General features: G+C 23.0%; 6 protein-coding genes across 6 annotated transcripts; 3 read left to right on the top strand and 3 right to left on the bottom strand.

Annotated features, from left to right (window-relative positions):
- Window positions 1–149: 149 nt before the first annotated feature.
- Window positions 150–7,898, bottom strand: PVVCY_1003140 (conserved Plasmodium protein, unknown function; the record flags this gene model as incomplete). Its single annotated transcript, XM_008625759.1, has 1 exon — window positions 150–7,898. One exon carries the CDS (start codon window positions 7,896–7,898, stop codon window positions 150–152), a length of 7,749 nt encoding a protein of 2,582 aa, XP_008623981.1.
- A 2,232-nt stretch (window positions 7,899–10,130) lies between these two features.
- PVVCY_1003130 (conserved Plasmodium protein, unknown function) lies at window positions 10,131–11,102 on the bottom strand (the record flags this gene model as incomplete). Its single annotated transcript, XM_037634463.1, has 5 exons — window positions 10,131–10,179; window positions 10,301–10,389; window positions 10,524–10,596; window positions 10,701–10,849; window positions 11,031–11,102. 5 exons carry the CDS (start codon window positions 11,100–11,102, stop codon window positions 10,131–10,133), a joined length of 432 nt encoding a protein of 143 aa, XP_037490560.1.
- A 692-nt stretch (window positions 11,103–11,794) lies between these two features.
- Window positions 11,795–13,732, top strand: PVVCY_1003120 (lysine--tRNA ligase, putative; the record flags this gene model as incomplete). Its single annotated transcript, XM_008625757.1, has 1 exon — window positions 11,795–13,732. One exon carries the CDS (start codon window positions 11,795–11,797, stop codon window positions 13,730–13,732), a length of 1,938 nt encoding a protein of 645 aa, XP_008623979.1.
- Window positions 13,733–14,445: 713 nt separating this feature from the next.
- Window positions 14,446–15,270, bottom strand: PVVCY_1003110 (prefoldin subunit 2, putative; the record flags this gene model as incomplete). Its single annotated transcript, XM_008625756.2, has 4 exons — window positions 14,446–14,494; window positions 14,631–14,704; window positions 14,851–14,974; window positions 15,131–15,270. 4 exons carry the CDS (start codon window positions 15,268–15,270, stop codon window positions 14,446–14,448), a joined length of 387 nt encoding a protein of 128 aa, XP_008623978.2.
- A 2,275-nt stretch (window positions 15,271–17,545) lies between these two features.
- Window positions 17,546–18,637, top strand: PVVCY_1003100 (inner membrane complex protein 1l, putative; the record flags this gene model as incomplete). The annotated part of the gene is made up of 1 exon (XM_008625755.1): window positions 17,546–18,637. One exon carries the CDS (start codon window positions 17,546–17,548, stop codon window positions 18,635–18,637), a length of 1,092 nt encoding a protein of 363 aa, XP_008623977.1.
- A 1,161-nt stretch (window positions 18,638–19,798) lies between these two features.
- PVVCY_1003090 (conserved Plasmodium protein, unknown function) lies at window positions 19,799–20,671 on the top strand (the record flags this gene model as incomplete). Its single annotated transcript, XM_008625754.1, has 1 exon — window positions 19,799–20,671. The coding sequence occupies one exon, from the start codon at window positions 19,799–19,801 to the stop codon at window positions 20,669–20,671; it is 873 nt and encodes a 290-aa protein (XP_008623976.1).
- Between the last annotated feature and the right edge of the window lie 519 nt (window positions 20,672–21,190).

Below are 21,190 nucleotides of genomic sequence, written 5' to 3'. Positions count from 1 at the left end.
AGTAAAAAATTGTAAAAAATTAGTAAAAATTAGTAAAAAATTGTAAAAATTAGTAAAAACTGGTAAAAATTCGTAAAAAATTGTAAAAATTAGTAAAAACTGGTAAAAAATCGTAAATATTGTGGTATAAGGAGTACAAACAGAATGCCCTACAACATCTCGGTAATGTTGACGTTCCAATTGAGCAAATCCTTTTGCAACATATACTTGATTTTTTCTCTTAATGGGTTTAAAAACAATTTTTTAAGTCCATAAAAACTTATAAAACTGTTTATTTTATCATCTATAATATCATCTCTCGTAAAGATAATATGCTTCCAAACAAAATCTTCGAATTGTACACTTAGCTTAAATGGCTCATTGGAATTATTTTTTTTTGGAGGAGCTTCATCTTCATTTGAAAGGTCTACACTATTTCGGTTACCAAAAAATGGTGAAGTTTTTCGACCGTTGCTAGACTTATTACCATTACTTAGATTATCAGTAAGTACATCTTTGTTTAAAGTTGTTTCTTTTTTACTATCATTCATATTTATGGAATAATTTTTTATTATAGGATTATACCCATCCTGGGTTTCTATTTTTTGTAAATCCTTAAAACATACTTTATTATTATTAATCAATTGACATACTTTATCATCTTTATCATACTCTCTAAGTTCACAAACATCGTTAAATTGTACTGAACACTTTTTATTACTATCTTTTTTTTTGTCTTTATTATAAATTATGATGCCTTTTAATATTTTAGGTGGAGATGCTCCATCCTTCAATTTGTCTGTATCAAATTGGTCTTTGGTATCATTATTATTTTCTTTTTTGTCGTTGTAATTAAAAAAGCTAAAACGAGCTGATGATGTATTTGTATTGCCTTCAATATTATTTACAAATCCTTCATTTTCTTTTTTTTTTTTAAGTTGAAGTAATGAATTTCTTGCTGGAAAAATTTTACATTCATAGTTATCTGGATTTGTGGTCATAAATGAATTATTCTTTTCAGATTTTTTGTCTGCATTCTCGGAATGTATTTTAATAAAATTTTTATCTTCTGGTGTTTCATAATCGAACAAATTTGCATGACGATAAATATTTTTTTTTTTCTCGCCAATATCAATATTCTTATGTAATATATTATTTGAATCTTCACTTTTATTAATATTTTTTCGATTATTTATGTCAATATTCATATTTGCTGAATTAGACACAAATCTAAGAGCATTATTTTTTAGTCCTTCAAAAATATTGCCGTAGCCATATTTTTGTTGTAAATGTCCTGAACTTCTGTTAATTAAATTTCCATTAAATTGTAGATTAGGATAGTTTAAAATATTTTTAATATCAGAATTAAATTCTCTTAATTTATTGGGGTCTAATACAGGTACATTTTTAGTCATATTATTTTGGGCATTCCCAAAAATATTACCTTTTTTCAACTCCTCTTCAGCATTAAATTTTTCATGTACTTGTCTTTTAATACCCAAATTAATTAACTCTTTATTAATTTTGAATGGTATATGTGAATTTACCATAGGTGCTTTATCTTTTTCTTGTAATGGAAAATATCCATATCTATTCAAGTCGATTTTATTTTGATTATAGTTTTGCATATATTGTTTTTTATTATCAACCATTTCATTACACATATTTGGTTTTATGATTGTTTTCCCGATATAATTATTTTGAATAAGTTTATTATTAATTGCTTGATTATATTTCATCAAATATTGATCCATATATGCTTTTTTAATCCTTTCTTCATTTGTTAAATTAGAGGGAACTCGACTTATATTATTCCCATTGAGGTTTTGCATATGCATTTTGTTATAATTTAAATTGTATGCATTTTCATAATTAGGAATATTTTGTTGATGAGGAAACATATGTTGTGGTCCGCTTTTGCTATAATAATAATTCTTGTTTTGCATGTTGTTAATGTTGGGATTGTTAATTGCATTCATATTGATCATACAATTTTGTGGCCTAGATGTAGTACTGCCATTCTTCATATCCGCACTATTCATATAAATACCATTTTGTCTATTTATTAAATTGTTATGGTTTATAAATCTAGAATTATTATTTACCTCAGGATTTGTAATAATCTTTTTGTTTACATTAGTGCATTTAAATGGTGCTTTATTATTAATCCAATATTTTGGCACAAATTTTGATCCCATGTTATTTTTAATTGGTCTGTTAGTTTGCATTTGTGGATTCATAAACATATTAGGATTCTTCATGTATTTTATTCCCTGTTCATAATTTTTATAGTTATTATTATATTCATTCATATTTAAGTTATTATTAATTGTCTTCATTGCATTTTTGTCTGCATTTATATACATATATGGTAACCCCTTTTCGGTTTTCACTTGTTTTAAATTTATTAAATCGTTATGATTTACCATATTTTGTGGAATTTTCTCAGGTTGTATATTTATATTCTTTTTGTTGTTATTATTAGCCTCATATAATTTTTGAGCATTATTATATTCAGAATTTTCATTAAGCATAGATCCTGTTTTATTATAATTATTTCTTTTATATAACAAATCATCTGAATTATATATTTTCTCTCTTACTTGGCTAGTTTTATTGTTATCTGATTTTTCGGTTGATAGACTTTGCTTATTCATAAATGTCTTGTTGAAAAAATTTATAGCTGAATTTGTTTTACTCAATATATCAATTTTACCTGTTAAATTTAATCGATCACATACTTTTTTAAAATATGAAGTATATGTGTTATTGTTAGTATTGATATCATCATCTGATTTGCTTTCCTTTATCTCGTTTTTTCCATTATTTTCTGCAACATTTTCTCGATCTATGTTTTTATAATTTATTAAATTTTTATTTATTTTATTAATTGGGGGGGTCAAAGTTCCACCATTAGCTCTCAAGTTTTGGATCTCTTTTTCAAAAAGGAAATTTTTTTGTGCACATTGGGCATATTTATTTAATGGCGTATCTAAAGGTGTTCTTAAATCTGCATTATCCAACTTTTTTATAACATCTTTGTTTTCATTTAGAAAAGAATTGATATTATCTTCATACCTGTCTTGTTTTACTTGAGTATTTTTATTCTCAAATTGTTCTTTGTTAATTTGATATTTGGTTGCATTATTATTTAAATAATTTGGGGTTCTATTATTTATTCCATTTTTAGATGCAGAATTTACTTCAAGAATTGGTTCATTTGTATAAACATCTTCGTTGCTCTCGTTTATTTTGTTTTCTTCTCTTTCATCTTCTTCATCATATTCTATATTTGTATTATATTGGCTATCCAAACGAGGGTCTTGGTTATCTCTTTCTTCGTTTTCATGACCCAATGAATTTAATGGTTCTATATTTTCATTTTTATTATCATTTACGTTTACAGAATTTTCTTGAGCAACATTATTAGATGCAACAGGGCTATCATCAATTGATGGAAAATATGATGTAATTTTTCTTTCTTGTAACCTGTCCAAAAATAATTTATTTTTTATGGGTGAAATATTTATCCAATCTTGTTGTGGATGAACTTGTGGATGAACAATTTTAGTAAAATTATTTCCTAAAAAATAGTTATTGTTATATTTGTTTGTTTTAGCCATCTCGTTATCTTCATTTGTATGTATCTTTTCATTGTTGTAGTTGTTATTTGCGTTTTCATATTGGGTCTTTACAATATCAGCTAATGTAGCCCCTTTGTTTTCTGGTATTATATTTTTTTCTCCTTCAATTCTTATTATTTTTAAAGTACATTCTTTGGTACCCACCATTCTTGTTGCTTCTTTAATATAACATTTATTATTATTAAATCCATTTTCTTTACAATATTGAAGCTTTCTGTAAATCATATCCATATCGCTATCATCTTCGCAGTTACTATCATCATCCTTTACAATAGATTGTTCATAATTTGTTGGTTCTATATTTTCTATGCAATTTTTATAAATATTATTTTCAGATATCATATCTTCATTGCTTGATTTCAAATCATTTTCGGTTTGGTTGTCTAATCTAGACATATCAATTCCCTTTTCTAACATATATTTTGATAAGCTATTATCTGCATAATAATTATTTATATTATTATTTTTGTTTTTTATTTCCTCGGTTTGATTATTTTTTATGGAGGAATTATTAAAAAGTACTTTTTTTAAGGCTTCGATTTTTTCTTTTGCACTTTCATTGATACAATTTGTATTTTTTTTGCCTTCTTCTATTGTCTCTTTTACAAGATTTTCATCATTTTTTTTGCCTAATCTCTCTGCATTATATTCTTTATAAAGCATATTCTCCAAAACCGACATATGCTTAATGCTTTCATTGGAAGAAGCTTTAGCTATTTTAGTTGGACAAAAATTGTTAGCGTTGTTGCCTATTTTAGCATTGTCATTTGCATTATTTGCATATTTAAAACTTTCTAAATTATTTTGTATTTGTCTTTTATTAATATTTTTAAAATCAAATAAAAGTTTTTCATATGATGAATTATTTAAATAATCGTCATTATTCATTAGATTACATTTTTCACTTTGTATAAATGAACTATCGGTATCATTTTCTTTTGTGTTTTGCTCAATAGTTTCACTATTTTTCTCTGATACATTAGAAATACTTATATTTTCTAATTTAATATCATTTTCTTCAAATGTATCTGATTCTACAGAACTATGAAAAATGTCATTAGAAAGCATTTCCTTTTCATCATAATTATCTTCTAAAATATTATTTTTTTTTTCATCACAATTTGTTTCTTTCTTTTTGTTACATATTAATCCGCTTTTTATACTACAATTTGTTACACTTTTGGGAGAGTCAATTTCTTTTCCTTTTGCAACATATTTTATTTTTGTGGTGTTTTTCAAAAGTGGGATCATTGGTTGATTATCTTTTGCAAAGGATAAAGAAGATGGTGTTTTTAATTTAAAATTTTCAATATTAAACTTATTTAGAAAAAAGAAAGCAGATGCATATAAACTTATAGTAGGTGAGACTGTAGAAAATGCATCTATAGTTATATTATAGTAAACATTAGTTTCTGCATTTAATAAAATCATATTTGATGATTTATAAACCTTTTTCTCTGTTGATTTAATAATACCATCAACAATTTTAGTTGTTGTTAATTTATAATGTATATTTCTCTTCGATATTTTTTGGTATCCACATTTTACCAATTCTTCGTTATTTGTATCGATATTAATTTTGATATAAATATTTTTACATTTGTATGATATAACAACATCTAGAGGATATCTTTCTTTTTTTTTATTTTTAATTATATCGAATTTATTATTTATTATATTATTATTTGTATATTTTTTTCTTTCAGTCTTATTAGTTCCATATTTACTTTCATTTAATTTTTCATTGTATGGTATTCTTTTTAATTTAGTAGCAATTCGTCTTCTCATATTTTCATCTTCATTCTTGTTCTTCAATCTGTCTTCCATACTAATACACACATTTTTTTTCAAATGGGAAGTTATGCTATTTTTTATTTCAGAAACCCCTGTAGATAATTTTTTTTTATTTGATTCTACTTTTTGTATCTGTATTGGGTTATCTCTTTTAATGCCATTATTATTTTTCTTTATGTTTGAAACGGTTGGATAATATGTTGGGCATTCATAAGAACTTGAACTATGACACATTGAATCATTCGATTTGTTAAGTTCTTTTTTGTTATTTAATCTTTCATTTTCTTTTACATCTTCGTTTTTAATATAATTAAATTTGTTTAATTCACTTCCTATTTGATTAAGCTTATTCATAACTAAAGTCCCCTTGTTAAATAATGTATTTTTTTTTTCTTCCTTTAGTAATTTCGAATATTGATTTGAATTATCTTTTTCCCTCTCAATATAAGTTGGTGTAATATTTTGTCTATTTATAGAAGGACAATAATTAATTTTAACAACCTTATTATTTTGGTTATTAGTAATAGTACTATTTTTAATATTCTTTCGGCAAACATTTAATCCATTTTTTGCATTTTTTTCACTACTTATTTTAGTGTTTTTATTAAATGGTCTTTCATTTTTTCCTCGTTTATCTTTTTCTTCTTTCTCTTTATTTTTCATATTATACATACTACCCATATAACTATCACTTTCTATAATATTATTATCTATCATTTTTAGAGCATCTGAAATAATTGCAATATTTTTTTTTTCAGTATTTACATGTGCTCCTCTTAATTTTATATTAATATTTCCACTTTTGTAAAGTCCAAATTTCTGATTATCATTATTACGTGTATATTTTCCCGATAATTTTTCTTGATTGTTTTTTGTAGACAAAGGTATATTTTTTTTTTTTTCAAAACTCGTTACTTTTTTTAATTCATAACTTGGGGTAGTCGGAATGGCCTTTTTAATTATTCTTAAATTGGTTTCTATCTTATTTGGTTTTTCATTTAAAAGATTAGCATTGTTCTTTAAATTAGCACAAATCGATTCAGGATTATATTTCGAATCGTATTTCATATTTTTTTTTATTTCTTCGTCTTTTTCTTTTTTATAAATAACATTATTAACAATTTCATCATTAATACATTTTTCATAAACAATATCATCACAAGTAATACTCTCTTTTTTTATTTCAAAATATTTTATACTTTGAGATGAATACTCTCTTATTGGTTCTGGACTATTTTCAATATGTTCTCCTTTTAATATATCTATATATCGATTTCTTTGATAATTTTTTTTGTGAGCAACTAAAAAATTTGTGGTATCTTCATCTTTACTATTATATCTAACCAATGGGATTTGTGTTTTATTTACTTTGTCTTTTAATTCGTCTTCATTTCTTATTTCACTTAAGCTACCATATTGTTCTATTATATTAGCATTGTTCATAATTTTTTTGTCTAAACTATTTATATCATTTTTTATAATCACATTATCATCATCTGAATCATTTTGAGAAGGACTACTTAATATAATTATTTCTTTCAACAAATTTGAGATATTAAAAGTGTTTCTATAAATTGTATTTTTTTTTTTCTTTTTCTTCTTCTTAATATTGTTATTGTTACTATTGTTATTTTTATTTTTTTTTAGGCTCTTTGACTTGTTTATATTTATAACTTTTTTCAAAATTTTACCACGATTAATACCCTTTAATTTGTTAAAACTTCGTCTATTATTTGATATACTAAATTTTGACCCTTTATATATATTTTTTAATTCATTTGAAAAAATTATATTATTTTTTTTTATCTCTATAAACCTTTTATTGGTATAGCTTTTTTCAGTTTTCCATTCATTGTCTGCACTATCAGCTTCATTAGATTTATCCTCATGAATAATTATATCATTTTGTTTAGCATTATTTTGTTGAATAAATTTATTTTTAATATTTAAAAATGTCTTATTTGTAGAATCACAACTATAATTATTTTCATATATTTTGGAAGATTGATAATATTCTTCAGCAAATGGAATATTACTAAAATGCTTATTTACTTTTATTTCTCTAGCATAATAGGAAATGGGTGTAGAACAATTTTTTTCATTTTTTGAAACAACAAAATGTTCGTCTATATTTGTATCTCTATCTAGTTCGTCAGTTCCTTCATCTGCTTTTAAAATATTGGAGTTGTCTAGTATATCACAATTTTTTGTCTTAAGTTCTGTTCTATTAATATTACAATTATTTTCTACTACATTACTATGCTTAATGTTGTAATTATAATTTCCATTATGTGTCTTGTTACAAAATTCTTTATTATCTATCAGCAAAATGTTTTTTTCTTGTTTTGTTTTTGTCAAATCATTATTTATATCATTATATAATAATGTGCACTTTTTACTATTATAAATCGGATCATTAGTATTATTAATTATTTGTGGATCAGGGGTATCCCCTTTTTTTTGATTAGAATCATACACCATATCGGAAATATGTTGTATTGTTATGCTAACTTGATATTTGGATTTATTTTAAAAGGGTAACGATTGACTTTTAGGTGTCTGTCGTACATTTACAGTATGCCAGTTTTCTTGAAATAAAAATTTATAATACTATTATTTCGAGAAAATATTTTTTATAATATGTTATTAAAAATTAATTAAAAAGAATATATGTTTAGAATGATACATACACACATATACACAAATATGCATGTACATTATTTATATACAAATTTGTATTCTTTATTTAACAAATGTTATTATATACAATGTTGTCACTTTAATTTATATAAGAATTATTATAAAAGCCATTTTATAATTTTTTACATAAATAACAAAATGTATTTATGCAATATTTATAATGTTTGTAATTTTTTTCATAAGTATTAATAATGTAATAAGTATAGTCAAGCAACATGTATATATTTTTATATTTATGTATAATAATGTTTTTCCACATAAAAATTATATTTTCTATGTGGTAGTTGTCTTTTTTTTGTTTTTAATTTTCATTATGCCAATATTTTTTATGCATATAATTTATAGGCTATAAAAAATCGGTGTTGTTTTTTCACTACAAAAATTAAATCGAATTTAACTCGTGTAAAAAATGTAATAAACATAAAGAAAATGTGCGTAATTTATTTTATATATTAACACTATGAAATAAGTTTTATATATATATATGTATTATTATATGAAAATTTTCATAATTGTATAATTTTTACTATATATACTTTCCACTGAAAAGGTATAGTACATATACATATATAAGTATGTAATATATGCTAATTGATTGTTCTACTTATACAAATAATATAGAAAAAAAAATTAGTATGCTACAAAAACTATTAATATAAAAGGTTTACACAATCAAATTAGTTAAATCTCATGAGTAGAATGAAATAAATGAAAACAAATGTCAATATTTTCTATTCTTGTTTGTCTAAGAATTCTATTGTTTTGAATTATTATACAATGGTTAAATGCTCACATATATATGTGTGTCTATATGCAAGCTCTTGTATTGATTTATTTATATTGTATGAGGGCTTAATTTTTATTATAATACTAATAAAAAAACAAGCATAAAATACAAAAATGTATATACTATGTTATGAAAATAATAATGAATAGAAAAAAATATAAGTACATAGTAAAAAAACTAAGGTACCTGTCTTATTGTTTAAACAATGTTGTAAGTATGTGTAACTGTATAAATACAATTTTTTTAAGCTTAATTAAACATATAATATAAACTTTATTTTTTATTTGTTAAGTTATACAAAAAATGTTATAAATTGTTGTTTTATATAGATAATATATTTTTTTAATGTTGTATGTTTCAATAAATTTATATATTGGAATAAGATTTAATCTTATAATTATTTTGTTACAATAATTATTATATTTTTTAAAATAAAATAAATGTTAAATTAAATATTATTTTTAATTCTTATGTATAAAAATGAAGTTATATAAAATGTAGAATTTAAATGTATGGTAGTAGAAAAATATTGTATATTTGGACTGATATAGGCTCATGATTTTTCTTATGTTTTCCATTTAAGCCCGTGCATTTATGTGCATATAAGAAATGAAATGGAACACACACAAAAAAATATATGACCACAACCAAGCAAAAGAAACTTAAATGAATAGAACAAACCACTTTTTATTTTTGCATTATTAAAGTATTTTTAAATGCTTTCTAAAATTTAAGATAAATTCTAATCACCCGTGTAATTTTGATCCGTCATAGAACTAATATAGGCTTCTTCAAAAATTTTAGATGAATAAAATGTTATGCATATATATGTAGAGGAGTGCATATACTTAATTTGGGTATGGAACGAATTAGAAAGAAACAATTAAGACAACAAAATGGTTTGTCAAAAAAAGTATCTCGAATAAAATAGGCAAGTAAATACAACAAGCAACTATATAGAAGGTGTGAATTTATGAAGGATATAGTAGAATTTTTTATAGAAACAATATGTTGACTTATTTTTCAAAATAAGGTGCTCAAAAAAAAAATTAAAATAAAATTTTAATAACCTACAAAACAATAACAATATATAGAATAGTTATACACATAATTTAATATACTTATTTAAAAAGTAAATAAATAAACATATTTATATAGGCTTGTTTATATTTATGTGCTTTGAATGTGCTACACATATATTCTTTTGCTATTAATAAAAAGACACATTATATTTTATCTTTGTATGTTCTTAAATGTTTTGATTGCTGGAACATTCTGAAAATGTGTAGGAAAACAAACAAACAAATGAATAAAACTTTATCATACGAATACTTAATATATATATATATATGCATGTGTGCATTTTAAAATTGAAACTTTATTTTTAGAGTATTACTTATCTTTCATTTTAATTAGTTGAATTTTATTCCATAAAACATCTTCTAGCCTATTTTGCTCCTCTATTATCCTTCTCTTATTTTCTTCCTTTAAATAGAATAAATATTATACATATATTTTTTTTAAATAACACTTTTTTATCTGAAATAATGAATAATACTTCCAAAAAAATAGAATATTTAAATAAGTTTACACACATTTATGTAGATATATTTTATTACGCTTTCTTTTTGATAGTTTTCCAAATCGTTGTAACTTTCTAATGCCATGAGCAGGTCTTTATGCCCATATGATCTTGTTAAAAAAAGAAATTCCATTTTTTATATTAATTTTAAAATGTATAAAAAGGGAATATAAATTAAAAATGTAATCATGTATATTTTTTATATTATTATTACGGAACGTCATAATGAATAGTAACGGGAATTGGCTCTGATGCTTGCCAATTTTGTTGAAAATCTAAAGGGTACAATAAAGAATTGCTAGGCAAATAATTCATAAAATTGGTTTCCTCCTTCTCCACCCTATTGCTTAAAGCACCATATAACTGGTATAATGTTGAAAAAAAAAAATAAATAAATGAAATATTTATTGCATGTATAATGGGTCACATATAATGTAGACATAATAGAATGATACGATTCTTTCCATAATTCATGCTACTAAATCAAATTAATTAAATATATGAACATCCATGATCTTATATATTTATGCATAAAATGAAACACCTTTTGCATTGCAACTAAGAAGAAAACTAAAAAACAGTTATATACAATCTTCATTATTTTAACAATGTGCATATATAATATAGAAAATTTTTATGTATAATTGTAGCACTAAATATATGGGGGAAATTAGCGAAAAAGTGTTATATATTTATGTGCCTTTTAGATCTATACAATAGATATATACCTGTTTTATGTCTGGCGTGTTACGTCAATGATTTAATATAAGATTCCGTATTTTCCTATTTCTACTATTTTAATGTATATACATTTAAATCAATTTATTTTTCTAATATAACTAGATACATAAATGTGTTTATTTTGGGCATATTTATTTTATATGCATATAAATGCGCTTAATATATATGTATTCAATACTAAACGGATTACGGATGTAGGCGGTTCGATTATTTAAAAATGTAGCATACACTAAGTATGAAGGTAAATAAATTTAATTAAAATGGAAAAAAAAAAATAATAAAATAAAACGAAAAAAAATATTACAAAATAAAGATAATTATAGCAAAAATAAGAATGATCAACAAATGAGAAACTACAAATAATAAAATATGTAAGCTGCTTAACCAAAGTAAAAAAAATAATTTGTAACAAAAAATGTTCAATGGAAATAACATTGTACAGAAAATAATATATAACTGTTAATCTGAGAAAAGGAAAAAAAGTTTATAAAACAAATTAGCCAATAATAATAAAAATACAACAATGGCCATAAAAAGAGAAAAACGAATATTTGAAAGAAAAAGAAAATGCAAAAAAGAAACAAGTTTCTAGAAATATTGTTACTATCACTCCTTTCAGGTCTGTGTAAATATGTAATATGTTTTAAATATAGAAGTAATATATTATCGAGAGAACAATATTATACACCACAACGAAAAAATAATATTTGTAAAGTCAACAAAAGGAAAAAACCTTTTATTTTATACAATTATGGAAAAGAATATTTTGAAAGAATAAAAAAGCTAAATTTTCTTTCTCAAAATTTGAATATTGATTCATACCCATCAACATTTATTAAAAGAACTATAAAAATAGATAAATTAAAAAAAAAGTACGAGCATTTAAAAAATGGAGAACATTATACTGATAAAGTCTATGTTGTTTATGGACGAGTAATGGCCAAACGAAACAATGGAATGTTTTTAAATATACAAGATGATGTAGGAACAATACAAATATATTTAGATAATAATATTATGATAAATCAAACTAATACACTAACCCAAGATAAGGATCTTTTAAATAACACGAAACAGAAACTAATGGAAAAATCTGATTACAAAGAAAATTTACAAAATAATTTAGACCAATATGACGACAGTAAAAGTAATGAAAATGCACATAATGAAGAATTGGATGAATACAAAAGTGTTCATGAAATTTCTGCTAGAAAAATTATAGAAGTTGGAGATTTTGTAGCAGTAAAAGGATATATAAGAAAATCACTACGAGGTGAATTGACACTACATACAAAAAAAATATATATATTAACAAAAGCTTTATTACCTTTACCTGATAAGCATAAAGGAATGAAAGATATTGAATATAAATATCGAAAAAGATATCTTGATTTTTTAACAAATAATGAACAAAAAGAAAAAATTATAACACGATTTAATATAACTCAAGAAATAAGACGATTTTTATTAAAAAAAAAATACCTAGAAGTCGACACACCAATGCTACAATTATTGCCAGGTGGAGCATTAGCTAAACCATTTGAAACACATTTGAAATCTCTAGATTTAGTTTTATATTTGCGAATAGCTCCTGAATTATTTTTGAAAAAATTAATTATAAGTGGGATATCAGAAAAGATATTTGAATTAAGTAAATGTTTTCGTAATGAAGGTTTAAGTACTATACATAATCCTGAATTTACCATACTTGAAATTTATAAAGCTTATGCTAATTATAAATATATGATGAAATTTACAAAGACATTAATAAAAAATGTTACCAAAAAGTTTTCCATATCATCACCATATAGTTCTTATATTCTTCAAAATAAATGGGAAAAAAAATCATTTATTAAAATTATAAAGGAATATACTTCAATAAATTTTCTTAAACTCTCTTTTGATGAAGCTTATGAAAAAGCAAAAGATTTAAACATCACATTTGATCAAGAAAAAAGTGCATTAAATTGGGGATTAGTAGTTGAAGAAGTTTTTAAAAAAAAAGTCGAACCATTTTTACCTAAACATCCTATACATATTTATCATTTACCTTCTGAAACATCACCTTTATCAAAAACCTTAAATAAAAATAAAAAATTATCAGAAAGATTTGAAACTTATATAGGCAAGATGGAAATAGCTAATGGATACTCAGAAGAGGCTAACACTTTAATTCAAGAAAAAAAATTCTTGTTGCAACGTTATTTAAAAAATAAAAATTCCAATAAACAAAACAATACCTCCATTTCAAATAAGGATAATCATCAAAATGAAACAAATGATGAAAATAATACTTCTAAAGATGTTGATATTAAAAAAAAAGATACATTCAAAGATACAAAAAATGAAAACCACGAAATTGATTATGATTACATAACAGCCTTAGCCCATGGTTTACCTCCAACTGGAGGGTTGGGTATAGGAATTGATCGGCTATGTATGTTGCTTACTGACTCTAGTTCCATAAAAAATATTTTGCCATTTCCTATAATAAAGCCGAATTGACAAAAACCCCCAAAATAAACAGAATAAATGTATAATTTTTTAGTATATCTATACATACATGGCATGACCATCATGCCAAATCACACAAAACAGGCGTGATAATTGTAGAAATATGATTATCTTACTTTTTTTGTTGGCAAATATATATATTTTTATGTGTACCACCTTTATGTACAATACACATAAGGGAATAAAATAAAAAATCCAAAATATGCTTGCTGATTTTTTTGAATACAATTAGTAGTACTTAATAGAATTAATAATAAATAGAATAACCTACTACATTATTATATATTATATTTTTTTCGTTATATCAATTATTACATTTTAAATGTGCAATAATTATTGTGTGTATAAGCTCATAAGAAAGCTTGATGCTTACTCAACAAATTGTTTGTTAATTATATATATGTTATTTTCTTTTAGCAACGAAACACTGTTTTTTATTTTTGATATTAACTTATGTTATTCTTATAAATATGTAAAATTATGAAAAAAAATTAATTAAAAATGTAAACTAGTAGAAATTTAATTTATATATAAGACTCGCATTAATAAAAAAATTAACTTCATATTAATGGGGTAGCCAATAAAACAAATAAAAATAAAATTGGACAAAAATAAAGCGAGTATAATATAGTAATGATTGTTTCCATCAAAATATCATATTGTCAGGGTCTTTTTTTTTTATCGGTAAATACTCCGCCATTATCTCATGACTTATTTGTAATTAAACTATTTGAGGGATTAGCTGACTTCGCACTAAAAAATGAATTATATTTTTTTAAAGATATTATTAGCATTCTTATATAGTTTTATCAGCAGGTGAACATATATAACCATGAAAACAAAATATGTAATAAAATTTTTATCATAAGACTTATTATGCATAAATTACTTTTTCAGAAATTGTGAAACTTCGATATTTTTTTCGTCTAGTTTCTTTTGGCATTCTGCTATTATTTGTTCGACCTGTTAAGTTTGTTATAGAAAATGATATATATAACACACTCATTGTATAGCAAATAAAACAATATATGTGGTTTATGTAAATATATTTTTAGCTAAAAATACTAAACACGCATGATATTATTTTATTCATATCAATATTGATGTACCTTATTTTTATGATCTATCAAAGCTGGTTTAATTTCACCAACAGTCCTTTCAACTAAGATATCTCCAACCATCCTATAACATCGCCTATCCGATGGAACATTTTCTAAAGCTTCCAATACTAACCTTTAATATTATTAAAAAAAGAAGATATTACAAACAAATATGGTAACAATATCGATAGAATATAAAATTAATACACCATTTTAAACCAAACTTATATTTTTAAAATATAATAAAAAATGAAATAAATGAGTGTATCTATATATTTTTTTATCATACTTGTGTTCTACAACATCTTGATATAATTCCTCAATCTTGGAAACTAATTGTACTCTATCTTTTTCAATTTGCTCATATGTCAACTTAGATTCGGCTAGTTCATTTGGTTTTGGAATTGCAGTGCTACTCTTATTTTCCATTTTATTAAACTTTAGTAAAAATAGTATACTATATATAATAGTATAACTCAATAGGCAATATTAACAAAGCTTCTATAAATATTTATTTATATTTGCATATAAATTTATACATAGAATTATGTAAGTTCAAGAAAAATTAAGTAATAAGGGATATACTATCACCATTACTACTTTTACTATTATTAATATTGTTATAGTAATTATATATATTTCCTGATATACTACTTAATCGAAACATAAAAAAAAAATACAAATATATATTCAATTGCTAATTTGGTTCGGAAAAAATAAAGTAATAAATAAACAATTAAATAAATGTAAATTTTAATGCAAATTTAAATGCAATGTATACAAAAAATAGGATCCTTGTGTACGCATTTCCTTGGCTCCCTTTATATTATTTTATAAAAGTCTAAATAATTTGTGTTTAAAATTTTATTTTTATTTAAATATGTTTTTTATTTCAATCATTTACTCACAATTATAAAACATCAATATTCTTAATGGTGTATACAATCATGAAAAATAATATATAAAACATATATTTTATACACTTTTTTTAAGTGCCAGGCTATTCAACTGAGGTATTATTAAAGTTAATTTTTATATTTTAATTTATATTTGTATTGAATTTTACACATTAACCGATATGTAATGCTACTGGAAATAAACTTATATATCCTTATTGTTAATTTTATTTTTAAGATGATACTTTGATAAAACTTCATCAAATAATGCTATTATTGCTGGTAGTGAAAAACAACTATTTTTTTTATTACAATACTACCTTTACTATTACATATAATGGATTTATTGGCCATAATATCGAGTACTTGACATTGTTCATATTTTTAAACCGTATTTAAAAAAAATATAAAAGACTATAAAATTAATTATCATAACATGATTACAAAAACACCACGATAATAATTTTAATAAATAAAATGAGCCTATACTCATATTTCGAATCACATATAGAACTATAATAGTATGTTTACCATTTATGCAAGACAGCTATGTATTCTTTCATTACATGCATATAGCACATTACAATATAGCCTCTACTGTATATGATTTCATTTGAAGTGACCAATTAAATATGGGCTTGTATTAACAAAATTAAGATAAATAAGACAATATATGTTTTTTTATTGTATATATATAACGGGATTAAGTCGTTTTATATTTTTTTATTCATATAATATTTATTTTAAATAAAAAAAGTATATGAATATTGTTTTTGGTTATATATTTTCCTTTTTTTGTAATAACCATCTGCAACATTCCCGAATAACCAAAATCTTCATTTAAAAAATATACACAATTATAAAATTTTGATGAAAATATGAAGAGAGAGCTATAAACAATTATATCGCCTTCAAATGTATTTTTCTTTTATAATATAACCTTTATAATTAATACAATCATTAGCTAGCTATAATTTATAGTAGCTATAAAAAAAATGAAATATTATTTAAAAACATTATGTCTAATTAATATTTATTATTTTAAGAACATTTTTGTTCTGATTTGTTAATAATATTTTTTTTTCGTCACATATTGCATTTTATGTTCATAATTTTTACTAAAAAAAATAATATATTATGTTAATAAAATTGTATTTTATTTGGTATAATAGTTATAAAAAAAATCGAAAATCTCAAAGCTTATATATATTCTATACATAAACGTTGTTAAAAAAAAATTATTTATAGTTTGTCTCTGCACACATAAAAAAAATATGGCAGCCATAAATTCTCTATATTTTACTGAAATTTTAATACCTCCAAATCGTGTAAATTTTCACTTTTATAAATAACTCAAACTTAAATAAAATTTATCACATGCTTTCAACTATTTTTAGGATTATAATGATATAAATAAGGATATTTCTTATATATATCATATGTAACAGCCTATTTTATTTTTGGTATATATACACCATTTTTTTTGTTATATAAATTTATAAGTTTTGTTTAAGTATGTTTTATTTCACAATTTTTTAAAGCAATAGTTTTATACAAATGAAAATAGCTAGTTTATTAAAAAATGCATTTTAAAGACAACCAAAAATTGTTAAAAAGATATACTGGAATCTCTATATGCATGCATATGGATTGTTCCCCATTTCTTTAAATAAATATTTATTAGATATATATTCGTTCCACAAACAAAATTTATGTCTTTTTTCCTTTTTATTTTTTAGTTCATGTTATTATATGTATTTTTTCATAAAAATTATTAATTGTTTGGAAATTTATTTTACAAAAAAACAATGGGGCGCAATTACGATAGCGATGGATTAAAACCATACCCGATAAATGCGTATGCATTTAATCCATATGATAATCATTTTAAATATCCAATTTGCAGAAGGAATGTCGGAGAAATCTTTTATTCCAATTCTGCTCTTAGAAATAGACAGACTAAATTTTCTCATTTTTGTAAAGCTCCAAGATATCAATTAAGAAGGATTGAAAGAAATAATGAAATTCCCGTTTTTCATAAAGCTCCTAAGATTGTTGAAGTCCCAGAAATCAGAGAAATAACCAAATTTGTAGACAATGTAAAAATAGTGGATATTCCAATTGAACAAGTTAGGCTCATTCCTAAAATAAAAATAAGAGATGTTGAAAAAATTAGGCACGTACCAGGCCCAATAGAATATATTGATATTGAACAAGAACACATTGTTCATAAGCCATATATAAAAATAATAGAAAAGATTCGTGAAATTCCAGAAATTGAAGATGTTAATATAGAGGTACCAGTTTATGTGCCTACACCTGTAGGTCCTCCTGAGGATATCTATATTAATGTTCCTTTACCTTATGATGTTCCTCAATTTTGTTATAAGCCTGATCAAGATATTATTAACCCTATTTCCTATCAAGCTGTGCACAATATGAACCACAATCCTGATATATATAGTAATGAAGGTGCCATAAATGCTGATTTTCAAGACATCGATCAGAAAAAAACATATTCGGTCTATCCACAAAAATATGATAGTCGAAATAACGAAGCATATGAATGCAATAGAAATTATAAAAAGGAATATGATGCTCCTAATAATACATATGACTTTGAGATATATAAAAATAAGGATATACACAAAGAAGAACAAAGTTATGATAAATATCTTAGAAACGATGAATCTCATAAAAATATAAAAAATAATGAGTATAATACAAATGGAGAAAATTCATTCGAGAAATATTATTATTCTTATTCAAAGGATAATGGTTACAAAAACGAAAATTATGAAAACGATCAAAGCTATACATATGATTACGAACAATTATCCCCCAATTATAATTCCAATAATAATAGTGTAGCCGAACTTATTGTCAAAAAAAAGAAATAAATATATTTAATTAAATTTTAGTTAATATATGCATATACACCCTTTATATTCATCTTTCCCTTTTTTTCTTTGTCGCATATTTAAATTTTCTGTTTTTTTATCAATTCATATATATATTATTAATTTATTTTTATCTATTTGTTCACCTTTTCCATTTTTTGTTTGTACTATAAACTTCATAAGGCATGCATTATTAATAAATTTATAGTTAAAAGACATCATAGCAAATTATAGTCTTATAAATATATAATAACTTTAAAAAAACAAATAAATTTTCATAAAGCATTCCATACAATATCTACACACCTATTGTAGATTATATGTTGCAGACTAAAATTTTATAGATAAAAACATGTTAATGATACAACTTAAAAAGGGAAAATATCCTCTGTTCATAACAAAAGTATAATATCAGAAATCGAAGAAATTGCTATGTATTATATAACAGTTTTGTTTTTCCATTACATGCATGTAAGGTCTTCAATTATAATATATATAATACTAATTAAATCGCGCATTATCTTACACGTTTGCTATTTTTTTGAAAAACAAGTAAGAAGGGGATGAAGATTATAAAAAATACCAATAATAATTTGATTTGTAGTAAATACTAAAAATAAAAAAGTCTTTTGAATCATAACATTTTATAAATGAAATTCATTAGGGGTCATTAATTGAATATATTTTAATACAATTATTGCACCTAATATTTTTACTTTCGATGACTTATTTATTTATATAATCTATAGAATATTATAACTCATAAAAAAACAATTATTACAATTAAGTTATATTCGTTTATTCATTTTGTTGCCACTGTTATTTTATATTTTTTATATGAGGATTTAATATATTATGGATATGTTCTTATTTGATGATATATTGGGATGTTACTATGTTTAATAGTATGTTTTTGATTTTATTTTTTCAGATATTAGAATGGAAATTAATCAAGTTTGATGTTTTATTTTATTTTTTTGTAAGAAATCGAACAGTGATTTATTATAATATTTTTTTAGTAAATATACTATATTTTATGAATAATGTGTATGCATAATAGCAAGCTTATCGAATAGTGTTGTATCTGATTATTTCATTTTGAGGACGTATCTTTATATTAGCATCATTTTTAACCCAATTTTTGTGTGGAAAAGTATAAAAATGAAGAAGGTAAACATAATAAATAATTTCGATGAGCAAATAAAATCATTAAATGACAATAACATACCACAAAAATATTGTACACCATCAAATAATATAAATATTCAAAATTATTTAAAAGAAAATAACATTAAATATAAGCACCCATCTAATGGATATCTAAGCCTTAATGATTTATTGAGATTTGTTGATAGTTTAAATCCTTCAGAAAATTATTCTTTTAATCACGGAAATGTTTATTCGGAAAATGGGGAAAATGAAACAATTAGTGGAGGACCCAATAAAAATGAGTATATATATAATGATCGAAACTTATTTCAAAATACCTCGAATAATAATTTTTTAAGAAATAATCCAAGTGAACAAACATATTATACAAAAAACAATTATGATAATAATTGTAATACCTACCAAGAATATAACGACCGTAATAATAATAGCAATTATAAAAATGATATGATTTATGAGGACAATAATAAATATAATAAGCAACAAAACAATTCTTATATTTGTCTGGATAATGATAACCCTCAAATATTGAATGAAATGTATGGATCAAGAAACACTTTATCACATCAAAGGGATCAAGAATGTACACTAATTGATTATAAAAAACCTATAGTATCTAATAATAAGAAGAATAATAATGACAATAATGTATTGCAACAGCTATTTGAATGTAGAGATAGGATGGCTAAATGGGACAATATAGCTGATCCTGAAAAATTAATCACTACAAAAAATTTAAAATTATTAATATTGTATTCTCCAAAAAGTATTGATGAAATGAAAAAAATAAACTTAATAGGTTTTGGAGAATGTAAAATCAATAAATATGGATATGAACTCCTAAAAATTTTATTATCCCGTTAATATTTGATATTTTTTCATATTTACTCCTTTTTAATGATTATTTTGTGTGCCCCCACAAAATAATTCAAAGAGGTTTTTATAAATTAAATATATATGTGTACATATATATATATTTGTCTATTCTTACTATTTCTTTCATTGTTTTTGTATATTTTTAAAATTTTATTTCTTATTTAATCAATTTTTTATACACATTTTAATATAACATTAAAACAAATAATCTATAAATCTTTTTAAAAAGGCATTTTTTTTGAAAACATTTGAAAATAAGTAGTATAATAAGAAATACAATTCGAAAAAACTAGTTGGGATATTACGATAATATGCTTTGTATATATACTTTTTATGTATGTACATTAATTCATGCATAAATTGTCAAAAAGAAAAAGAAAAATATGGAAGGATTCAATACAAAATAATCATTTTTTTTTAATTTGTTAATCATACCTTGAAAAAAAATTATTAGTTACCTTATGGTTTTTAATAATAGCATAGACAACATAACTTTAAAATATAAGG

The sequence above is a fragment of the Plasmodium vinckei genome (genome assembly GCF_900681995.1).
Source record: "Plasmodium vinckei vinckei genome assembly, chromosome: PVVCY_10".
NCBI lineage: Eukaryota > Apicomplexa > Aconoidasida > Haemosporida > Plasmodiidae > Plasmodium > Plasmodium vinckei.
Note: the sequence above shows the minus strand (reverse complement) of the source record. Positions and strands in the feature narration are given on the sequence as shown.